At 38.6% G+C, this 11,786-nt stretch overlaps 2 protein-coding genes across 2 annotated transcripts; both read left to right on the plus strand.

The window, feature by feature from the left end:
* Positions 1-62: 62 nt before the first annotated feature.
* On the plus strand, positions 63-5,579 carry LOC114349619 (uncharacterized). The gene is made up of 6 exons (XM_028300069.1): positions 63-252; positions 595-794; positions 1,204-1,389; positions 2,572-2,629; positions 4,762-4,902; positions 5,404-5,579. Exons 1-6 carry the CDS (start codon positions 243-245, stop codon positions 5,565-5,567), a joined length of 759 nt encoding a protein of 252 aa, XP_028155870.1. The 5' UTR covers positions 63-242; the 3' UTR covers positions 5,568-5,579.
* Positions 5,580-7,071: 1,492 nt separating this feature from the next.
* Positions 7,072-11,174, plus strand: LOC114349624 (vitellogenic carboxypeptidase-like). The gene is made up of 8 exons (XM_028300076.1): positions 7,072-7,179; positions 7,515-7,867; positions 8,180-8,292; positions 9,017-9,187; positions 9,469-9,639; positions 9,984-10,246; positions 10,416-10,544; positions 10,626-11,174. The coding sequence occupies exons 1-8, from the start codon at positions 7,130-7,132 to the stop codon at positions 10,780-10,782; spliced, it is 1,407 nt and encodes a 468-aa protein (XP_028155877.1). The 5' UTR covers positions 7,072-7,129; the 3' UTR covers positions 10,783-11,174.
* Positions 11,175-11,786: the final 612 nt, after the last annotated feature.

Raw genomic sequence — 11,786 nt, forward strand, 5'->3', positions numbered from 1 at the left:
GCATGTTGTCCGAACCCGAACACTGATCGGTCTGCTTTGCTCTAGGACACGATAAAAAAGAAGTCGATCTCGATTCAATGTCGAGACGATTTTATAACGATAGGTAAATAAAAGGGCAAACGTTTGTTGAGCGTAAAAGGAGTTGCAAACTAAATAAATAAATAATTTAAATGTAGAGTCTACGTCAGAATCATACTTAGTTTGTAAATCTAGTGATTTAAACCTATCTAGGTCTTATCAAAATGGACGCAGGTATGTACCTTTAAAATCGTTCGTCAACATAGCACAAACGATGATCGTCATTAAGTTTTGTTTATCTTGTACCGGTAAACTTCAGTAAACTTACAGTAAGTTGATAACTTCTATACCCACCTATACCTAGTTAACTATAACTACCTTGTTAATAAAGTCAATAATTGTACAGTAGGTAGGTTGAAAGCAAAAAGTTTATTACTATTTTTTATTTTTAAGAATTTTCGAATAAAATAAACACTTACTCAATCATCATTTGTGTCGATAAAGTTTTGACGATGTAGAGTTTGCCTTAACTTAGTCTTTTTTTTTTCATTTAACTTTTATCTAATTTCCTTCCAGACTTGAAAGTAAGGAAGCAAGTATCTTTCGCTCAGCTAAAGGCGCTACTAGAGTTCCTTGGGGAGCACCAAGAGCTGGCCAGGGGGCTGACCAGGGGCCGCCGCGGCAAGCTGCACACCTTCAAACTGTGGAACCAGTGCGCCAAGAAGCTGAATTTGGTCAAAGACGGCGCTGTGAAGGATGGAAAGGCTTGGTCTAAGGTAAACACTTCAAATTATTTATTAAAAGATACACATGTTGAAAACTAATTTATTTATACAAGTGTCCAATGCGCATGTAATTTTCAAGTAAGACTAAAGAAGAATACTAATGATTCACTTACGTAAGAATATACCGAGTAGGTATCTTTAATTTTCTTGAATAGGTACAAATATAACTTCCATAAGTCTCTCCTAAAGCAAGACAATCGATTAAAATTTAATACTTCCGTACCTAATATTATAAAGAGGAAAATTTGATTGTTGTTTGTTTTTAGGGAATAAGTAGGTACCGAAATTTCCCTTAAGGATCTAATTATCTTTCACCCTTAGAATGTAAATAATTTTCTGCGTAACATAGGCTATAAAATAAATATTAATCACATTTGTATAAACATTTCGTAACACACAGTACTGGTGCGATTGGAAGTACAGAGTGAGGAGGCGGGCTCTAGAGCTGAAAGCCGCGAAGACCAGCAACAGGCCGCCGCCTGATGGGGTCACCCCTCTGTCCGGCATGGAGGAGAATATCCTTAGCATCATCGGCGAGGGCGCCGTGGACAATATCGTGATCAAGAGCGACCCGCTAGGCGATGAGGCACGTGTATTCGCTTTTCAGAGGCTGGAGGTGATGGGCGTACGTAGGAGGTGCAGGAGAGGGCAGAGCTGGGAATCGCTTTGAAGGAGCTAATGCCCGTTTTCACCATCAATTCCTAATTTTTAAGTGACCCCTATGAATACAAAATATATAGAGGTCACTTAAAAATTAGGGATTGATGGTGAAAACGGGCGTCAAACAATCTGACATAAAAAATCTGACTTGCCCCCCATAGGCCAGAAGCTGGGTATGGCTCATGCTGGAGGCCAAGCAAAAGTGACAATCTTCACAGTTTTAATTTCGAAAGGACATCATCCACGTTTCATATAGGTATTTTTGGTCCAAAATCAAAAGTGCCGGCCAACAAAAAAAAGTGCTGTATTCTGACAGAATACGTCTGCCTTAGCATTTGTTACTATGGCACCAAAGCTGTAGCACCACTATGCGTCGAGTATTTGAGATCTAAAATTCATCGACGATTCATATACATTTTTTGTTCAAAATCAAAAGTGTCGGCCAATAAAAAAAGTGCTGTCTTCTGACAGAATACGTCCGCCTTAGCATTTGTTACTATGGCACCAAAGCTGTAGCACCACTGTGCGTCGTAGTATTTGAGATCAAAGTCAGTCGTTTCATATATTTTTAGAACTCAAATACTACGATGCACAGTGGTGCTACAGCTTTGGTGCCATAGTAATAAATGCTAAGGCGGACATATTCTATCAGACTACAGCACTTTTATTTTTTGGCCGGCACTTTTGATTTTGGACCAAAATGGATGATGTCCTTTCTTCATGAAGTGATGGTAACTGTATTCGTACAGTAATGCCGATTACGGAATTAAAACTGTCACGTTTGTGACTTTATCTAGGGGGTTAATGTTTGAAGAAGGAATGGTGAAATCTTACTGAATTGCTTGCACTTAAATTGTCTCTGAGCATGAAGACATTTTTTTAGGCTCTTTTGCCGGTCTAGGAGGATGCGTGCTGTCTTATCGATGATTTTAGATGACAAAACGTATGAGCTTATCACGTAAAATCGATAAAATAGCACGATGAGTATTAAGTCTGTAGGCCTAAGCTAACAGGCTTCCTGAGACTATTATTCAGAATTTCATAAAATTTTATTGCAAAATATCACCAATTAAAACGCAATATCTAAGTATTTATTTTATTTTTTCAGGATACAGTTGACGAAGAATTAGATAACAATGAAGAGACATTATTAGACCAATGTTACGGTATGCATGTTATAAATGAGAAACTTCTAAGTACCTAATATGCTTGCATTTTTTACAAATTAGGGTGACGNTCTAATGCTCGTAACTCAGTTCAGACTGAGTTTAGAGGTATACATGCCATAGTAAGTTTGGTTTATTACACTATTTTGTAATCAAAAAACAAAGTTTGGTCGATGGCCGCGCGAAAAAAAAAAGACGCCACTTTCCATACAAAATCTGGCACTGCCATTTGATTGTTGTTTGTTTTTACGGAATAAGTAGGTTCCGAAATTTCCCCTAACAATCTAAATTACCGGACCGATTTCAAAAATTCTTTCATCCTTAGTATCTAAATAATTTTCTGCGTAACAGGCTATAAAATAAATATTAAGTAATCACATTTGTATAAACATTTCGTTACACACAGTACTGGTGCGATTGGAAGTACAGAGTGAGGAGGCGGGCTCTAGAGCTGAAAGCCGCGAAGACCAGCAACAGGCCGCCGCCTGATGGGGTCACCCCTCTGTCCGGCATGGAGGAGAATATCCTCAGCATCATCGGCGAGGGCGCCGTGGACAATATCGTGATCAAGAGCGACCCGCTGGGCGATGAGGCACGTGTATTCGCTTTTCAGAGGCTGGAGGCCAAGACAAAGTGACAGTCTTGACAGTTTTAAGACTTTCAAGTAATCATGAAGTGACGGTAACTTCATGCTCTTGCAGAAAATTTTGGGTTACGGAATTAAACTGTCACGTTTGTGACTTTATCTAGGGGGTTAATGTTTGAAGAAGGAATGGTCAAGAAATCTTGCTGAATTGCTTGCGCTTAAATTGTCTCTGAGCATGATAGACAATTTTTTTAGGCTCTTTTGCCGGGATAAGAGGATGCGCGCCGTCTTATCGATGTTTTTAGATGACATAACGTTTGAGAGCTTATCACGTAAAATCGATAAAATAGCACGATGCTAACAGGCTTACTGAGACTATTATTCAGAATTTCATAAAATTTTATTGCAAAATATCACCAATTAAAACGCAATATCTAAGTATTTATTTTATTTTTTCAGGATACAGTTGACGAAGAATTAGATAACAATGAAGAGACATTATTAGACCAATGTTACGGTATGCATGTTATAAATGAGAAACTTCTAAGTAATAGGGGAGAGTTCGGTATATTGTACCGCCGGGTAAATTGTACCACCCTCATATTTCGTAAAGTATTTATTGAATGTCTGTAATGGCAACACTCAGCGATACACAACTAAAATCAATTAATATCGGCCATGTGGTTTTTGCCGTGACAACAAACACGTGTGTTTTATTTTGAAAAGTATTTTTTCATTGTTTTCAAGTAACTTTTGACAATACATGTTTAGTTTGTAATTTTGTTAAATTTAATCACAGGGTGTTTCTAATATATTATTTAGAAGCGTAAATTAGTGTGGATTACAATTATTTGAAACATTTTTCGGTATTTATAAGCTATATTTTTTACCGATTTTTTAAAAGCACTATCACCTAGTCGGCTAAATTGTACCACATCAAGTTGTATGGAACTTTACCAAAGGATTTTGAATTTTTTTTTAGTAAATCACATTTTGAATTTATAATAGCGTAGTTATGTTTGACTAACAATAAATGAAAGCAAAAGACTGGCAAAGTAGATTAGGTACAGGTGTGCGTTACGATAATTGGAATTACAAAACTTGTACTCAAAATCGTGATAACGTGTAAAACAATATCGATTGTCTATGTTATTAACTACTGTTCCTTTTCGTTTCCTAATTTGTTAAGAATGTATCGTATAATATGTTGCCATAGTTTTTTTATAGGCTTGAAATTTATTGAAATCCAATTTAGTAACCCTGTGGTACAAATTATCGAACCGGTTGGCTAAATTGGACCGAAGCTCTGAACTCTTACTTTGTTGATTTGTGCTAAATATACAATAATCATGTTAATTAATACTTATGAAATAGTAAGTTGAATAATGTATCTTTTATTATATACCATGGACATCAGCAAAAACAAAAGAAAACTATGTGTAAAATGGGATTGAAAAAAACTGGTCCAAATTAGCGAACTCTCCCTTATGCTTGCATTTTTTACAAATTACTATTCTACACTATTATGAAATTCTATACATTTCAGAAGCAGACACGGTGCCAGTAAAAAAACCAAGGACTAGAAAGCGGAGGCACTCTACACGGGAATTTTCCGAGCTGGAAGACCTGGGTGGGACCAGCAGCCCCCGCGACAAGCCAGGCGTTGCTGCTGCAGAATCCGATTCAGGTTTGGTTGTTAAACTTTTTTTTTTATGTGTCAGGAGGCAAACGATCAGACGGATCACCTGATGGTAAGTGACTACCGTCGCCCATAGACACCCGCAGACCCAGGGGCGTTACAGGTGCGTTGCCGGTTTATATTCAATCACAATTCACAACTGATTTCGTACGCGTGAAAATAGTTTGAATAATATTACGTTTCTGCAACTTTTTTTACTGAATAACGAAAATGATAGGGCTCGTTTTCTTTAAAATAAGTTCTGCAGTTTATAAAAAATGACCTTATAAATATTTAAAAAAGAAATATACTTAGGAATATATGTATTCTGGACGCGGCGCATAACCGGTCTTTGTGGGAAAACCTTCGGGGAGGCCTTAGTCCAGCAGTGGACGTCTTTCGGCTGAAACGAATAATAACGTACTCTATATTTTACACCAAATATCAACTAATAAATTGACGTAAAATTCATATGTGTGCATAGAAATAAGCGAGCTGTATTTGTTCCAGACGATGACGACGCCGCGGTGTTCTTGCGACTGGAAAAGGAAAAAATCGAGAACGCGAGAAAATTGCACGAGACCGTTCTCACGCTCACCTCGGAGATAACGAGGCTCACAGACATCATGGGCCACATCAGGGACGTCATTGTTAACAACAGAATTAATATTTAAAATATTTTTAAAGACAATAGTTGTTTTATTTGTAGGACTAGATTTAATTTTTAGTAGCGCTTCCACCCGCATGCCCATTGCTCTGTAATACTCGTATTTACACGACGCAGATGACGCAGACGTGCATGCAGAAGGAAAATCTTTGTAAAGATTTTTTTCCAGTGTGAAACTAAGCAATACTTATAGGTATAGATGGTAGGTACCTACTCGTATCTTGGGGGATAAAATGGAATTACCCATGGAAAATTATCCATGCAAAGTTTCTTCAAACATTTTAACATCTTTTCTGCTATAAGTACTTTCATAACATTTTATTTTTATTTTTGTGTTTCATTTCAAAATTATATGTATTAAGGAAATAATGCGAGAAGCTCAAGACCGAACGAGATGGAGGACTGTTGTGGACGCCCTCTGCCCCATCTAGGGGACATAGGACCATAAGTCAAGTAAGTCAAGGAAATAATAACCACATAGGAAGTGTACAGAACAATTTACAAAAACTAAAAAATGGCCAAGTGCGAGTTGGACTCGGCACCAACGGGAACAAGTTTGTTCCTGAAGTTAAGGTTTTCCATGTGATGTGGTAGTTACATTACATTAGTGTTCCTGTTTTTAAGGTACCATTTTTTACTTGTTCCACTGACTTACATAACTAGAAGGCGTGTAACTTAATGTGTGTAGAGCACTTAAAACAGGTTTCTTGTCATAATTTAAGACTTAAACAATTTTTTTTCGAGTAATCAAACATTTGAACAGCCGATTGCCTATAGGTTTCCCAAATCATGTAATGTGCGTTAAATATTTAGTGACGTCACATAAAATGTTTCCGGATTAATAAGCAAACAATCTATCTCTTTTTTCATTTATGTCATTATAGGTAAGTAAGAAAGAGATAAACATCTGTTTGTCATTAAATGTCGATTTGATAGTATATCCAATTGATATATTTTATAAGTATATTGTATTTTTGTAATAAGCAATTTATGTAAGTATAATATGTTACGGTAAATGTGATAAATGGAAAATTATTAATAATTTTCTATCACTATTAATAATTTGAATTAATTTCTCACCGTATTACTTATTTTGTTAAGCGCACGCGTCACGCACATTATAGGTAATAAATACATACAAATATTAACAAAAAAATTCAAATAGGCTGAAACCAATTCATTCACAAATGCAATAATTTTCCAAATCAATCAATCAATCATAAGTACCTACTATACCACACACTGATACTTTAAAAGGCTCTCGGCTCATGGCGTATAATATTAAAATCACCAATAAGTAAATGTGCATAATTTCTTATTTTTACCTTGACTTTCGGTAATTATTAATAGTGATGGATGGATAATTGTTAATAATTTTCTATTTATCACTACTACCGTAACGTATAGATCAATAGGACCATTCGATTTACAAATTAGTACCTCCATGTGTGGATCAAGTCCACACTCTACAAGCTTTATGCTGGTTTAGTGGCACGCTTACCATCATTCAAGTAACAGTGTTATATTACTTATTATTTGCTATAAAAGTAAAGGACTTGATTAAAAGAAATGAAAAATTACGTAATATTCTATTGTATATTTTTTATTCTTTTCGGAAGGTGAGTTTATTTATGTATCTATTGAACTGGAGAAGGAAAAAAGGATTTAATTCGGTTCCTGTAATTTTTTTACGTCCGTTATCTCATTTATACCTAACCTCTCATCTGGCACGTGTTCGCACGCGCATAAATTAATATTTAATACTTTTAATGAATACTGTCATAGATAATGATTTTTTTATGCTAATCATAGGTACACGTTATTGTGGTACGCACAAATTGGCACATGTACAGATATGAGCTTAACCACATGTAAAGCTCACTCTTCAAGCAAATGCGACAACTAAGTATATTTTATAACAAATTCTTACTCCTTGCAATACCGAAACTTGTAGTGACGCAGCAGACACAAAGGATAATGCGCCTTCTGGCCCTAAGCCCAATGAAGATAATGGAACAGCTTTGATATTGACACCGTACATTGAAGAAGATCGCATTGATGATGGGCGTAAGGCGGCCGAAGTGGACCCTGGGCTATTTCTCGGATTCAAGAGCTACTCGGGATTTCTCACGGTCAACAAGACGCACAATTCGAACATGTATTTTTGGTACTTCCCCGTACCAGACAAGCCCGTGAACGAGACGCCATGGATGGTGTGGCTGCAGGGAGGGCCGGGTGCGTCAAGCTTGATAGGCCTTTTTGATGAAATCGGACCATTCACAGTCAATGAAGAAGGAAATCTGGACCGTGAGTATTTCAAGTAAAACAGAGAAACCGTAAGTATTTTTTAGCTAAATACTAACCTTGACGACGTGATTGATATACTGTGAAACTTTTATTTGGTACAGTTTAAAAATAATGTTATGTTTCCCGAATATCAGGATGGTGCTCGGGAAACAAGCCTCAATCACGAGGACATACGAGTAGATAGCCATGATGATCTTATGATGGCTGTTATAAATTCAAATCATTAGTTTTTGGTTTAGCGTCGACTAATAAGACATTGCTTAATGTAATACAGTACAGAGACATTAATAATAAAGCGAATATTCGTTAAAGGTAACCCTCATACGTGGCTTCGGAACCACTCGTTGGTGTTCATCGACAACCCGGTCGGGTCCGGCTACAGCTTCACGGAACACGAGGATGGCTTGGTCAAGGACGCGGAAACGGTAATGATTAACTTTGTTAGTTTTCTTCCACCACGTCTTCTCATCACCACACCAGAGACACCGAAGGAATGATTTTCCGAAGTGAGGGTAACGTATATTTTGGTGTTTGGTGAAGAAGGTGTGTGTGGGCACGATGGTAGGTAGGCTCTCAGAGTAGGTAACTTTTTAAGTTCGACAATTTTAATAAATGACAAATGACACCGATACACGGAGTTTCCCTACGTGATTGAATCAGAAATGAGGAGATCCGCAGGAGAACCAAAGTAATCGACATAGCTCGCAGAATTGCTAAAATTAAGTGGCAGTGGGTGTGGGCGGGGCACATAGCTCGCTAGACGATGGCTGTTGGGGCAGAAAATTTCTCGAGTGGCGACCACGGGCTGGAAGACGTAGCGTGGGCAGGCCTCCTACTAGGTGGACCGACGATCTGGTAAAGGTCGCGGGAAGAACCTGGATGCGGGCAGCACAGGACCGTTCATTGTGGAAAACCTTGGGGGAGGTTTTTGTCCAGCAGTGGACGTCATTTGGCTGAAACGAACGACACCGATACAGATTCGATCAATCTAATAATGCGGCTGCTTACATAATATGAAAATTAAAATTCCTCTTGAATTACTTTTATTATATGTATTGCTGAAAATAGGATCTAAGCGTACAGACGCGCAGACGGCAGGAGCGACTTTGTTTTATACTAAGTATGTAAAGATACATTTCATGTTTTTAGTATTCAAAGCACCTGTACAGCACGTTGCGGCAGTTCCTGGAACTGTTCCCGGAGCAGCGAGCAGCGCCGCTCGTCATCGCGGGCGAGTCGTACGCCGGCAAGTACGTGCCGGCGCTGGCGATGGAGGTCCACAAGCACAAGAACCTCCCTGGAGGAGACATCAACCTCAGGGTCAGTTGACTTCACGGCCGACTCTGTTTGATATGTCTCCACAACGTTTGAGATTCATTGTGTGCAGTAGGTTGGACATTAACCAGCATTGCATCTTTTTTGTGGTGTCAAATGTTCAAGTTCTATAAACTTTCCTCCATAAAATAAGAAATGCAGTAAGGTGATGTCACTTTTTGCTTATCTATAAATTAGGAGTCCTAAAAATCTCATCTATTTTTGGTACCTACTAAATTACATTAACGTTTTCTATGCGATCACGAAAAAATAGCGTTACATTCCAGGGCCTGATGGTCGGCAACGGGTACGTGGACACTCGAATGCTTGCGGAGAGCGCCAGGCCCTTCTACGAGTTCGGACTCGTGGACATGGAGCAAGTACAATTTTTGCAGCCGACGATCGACTCTCTCCGCCGGGACATAGAGGCAGGCAGAGTCACCAAGCAAGGAAGATCGGTATACCTATTACGCCATTTTATGCCAACCATACACGTTTTTTGTTGAGCCACGCACACTTTGAACGTGTACAGATATCTGCTTAAGTACTTACTAGGTACATACAATGTAAGGCTCACTCGCCTTCGTGAAATTATTCTTACAGTTACTTATATCTGTAAAACATTTACCTTTTTAGATAATGATAAGAATCCAGCGAATTATCAAAAGTCACAAAATACTCATAATACACAGAAAAAAAGCCTCAACTTTCAAAGCATGTACTTAAATTGTAATTGATTGACACAATTTCTGTACGAAATTCTGAGCACTATGTAGGTACTTCATGTTTTTCTTAATTACAGAAATGGTTACAAATTAGAAGAAAACTAACAGAAATGTCTGGTGTGCCTGTTGTATACAACTTTCTTGAAGACCACGCTTTTGTTGCTGGATTATTTGCCAAGTTTTTACTGAAGTCAGAAGTGAAGAGGGCGCTTCACGTGGGGGATATTAAATTCACAGCTGCGAATATAACAGTAACCGCGGCTCTAATAGGAGAGTTCATGGTTAATCCCAGACCATGGTACGAGACGCTACTTAATCACTACGATATTATAGTGTTGTGGTAAGTAGAAATTATTTTCAGTTCTATTCTGGACCATTGTCGTGTACCCTCTCGATACACAAGTAATATTTAAAAAAAATTTAAAAAATAATATTTTGTTCATCATAATTAGTCGGCCTATATGAACATTTGTCCACACTTTGAACATAAAATCTTACCTGTCCTATAGTGGTCAACTGGATCTGGCGCTGTCTTGTACGGTTGCGTCAGAGCAGTACCGCAGCTGGCAATGGGACCATAAGGACGAGTTTCTTAACGCAACCCGTTGTCCACTGCGTTTCGAAGGGAGAGTAGCTGGGTATGTCTTTAGAAGATATTCTGACTGTATGAAGGAAATTAGGAGCTTTAATTCTATAACCTTTTGATATGTGCTGTGCAGGTATCACAAAACCGGCGGCCGCTTTACCGAGGTGGTGGTGCGCGGCGCGGGACACATGACGCCGAAGGATGCGCCCGCGCCGATGCAGTGGCTCGCGGCGCAGTGGACGCACGCCCGGCCCCTGCCGCTCTCCGTGTGCCGGCCTCCCAGAATATAAATCGTCCACTTGCGATGACAAGTGTACCATCACTAAATTATAAGTTAGAGATGTCACACTGTAGTTGCAAGAGGTCGAAATGCTTGCGGTAGTTCGATCCAAAACCTCTCGTGATAAATTCATTGGCGTTGCGAATTCGACTGTACAAGCCATTATTGTTTGCATATTTACTATTAAACATAATTATGTTACCTAACTTTTTATTGCGGTTGCAAATTGTTCATACATTGCTTGTTAGCTCTGAAGCGGCGATTCAAAACTTTCCGGTCGATATTGTGTAAAGGTTTTTGCTATAGCCATATACGTGCGGAAAGTTATAAAATATACATAATATCTACTTACAGTAATTTGTAATATATGCCTACTTCATAATAATTTTAAACGACGGACTACATTCTTTCTCCCTGTTTTCTTGTTTTGTGTACAATACAATAAAGTGTGTTCTATTTTCTCTTCATTTATTTATCACCCTGCAATGTTTAAAGTTTATCAGCCAAGTCTTATATTATTATCTTATTTTCATAAGCAAATACTTAAGTGCGAGGGCCAAAAGACATAGTGTTGGCAGTCCTCCCACTAAGTGGACAGACGATCTGGTGAAAGTCGCGGAAAATACCTGAATGCCATCAATGCGGGACCAGTCGTTGTGGCCATCCTTGAGGAAGGCCTAAAGAAGCTTTAGCAAATTATACGGCAGTATTTATATGTTCATACACATACAAAAAATTACTGAGCGGGAATCGATCCCGCGACCATCAGGTCGACCATCGCATACTCGTAGTACTTAGTACTTTTCGAACCACTACCTACACCAAACAGCCGACTTCCGAGATAAAGATGATAAAAGCAGTATAAATTGCACCAAAGCTCTGCACACAAGTAAAACGCATTTCCGCGAAAATGTATGTGAATTTTCCGGGCTGTAAACGTTCGTTCGTTCGTTTCAGCCAAATGACGTCCACTGCTGGACAAAGGCCTCCTCCAAGGTTTTCCACAATGCACGG

The sequence above is a fragment of the Ostrinia furnacalis genome, unplaced genomic scaffold, assembly GCF_004193835.3.
Source record: "Ostrinia furnacalis isolate ACB-3 unplaced genomic scaffold, ASM419383v2 OfSCF0694, whole genome shotgun sequence".
In the NCBI taxonomy this organism is placed as follows: Eukaryota; Metazoa; Arthropoda; class Insecta; order Lepidoptera; family Crambidae; genus Ostrinia; species Ostrinia furnacalis.

Bases quoted from the DNA above. Each gene is read 5' to 3' on its own strand.
- LOC114349619 (XM_028300069.1), top strand. The intron at 795-1,203 runs GTAAACACTTCA...CGTAACACACAG, and splicing joins ATGGAAAGGCTTGGTCTAAG to TACTGGTGCGATTGGAAGTA. The intron at 2,630-4,761 runs GTATGCATGTTA...TATACATTTCAG, and splicing joins ATTATTAGACCAATGTTACG to AAGCAGACACGGTGCCAGTA.
- LOC114349624 (XM_028300076.1), top strand. From the start codon at position 7,130: ATGAAAAATTACGTAATATTCTATTGTATATTTTTTATTCTTTTCGGA. The intron at 10,247-10,415 runs GTAAGTAGAAAT...CCTGTCCTATAG, and splicing joins TACGATATTATAGTGTTGTG to TGGTCAACTGGATCTGGCGC. The intron at 10,545-10,625 runs GTATGTCTTTAG...TGTGCTGTGCAG, and splicing joins TTCGAAGGGAGAGTAGCTGG to GTATCACAAAACCGGCGGCC.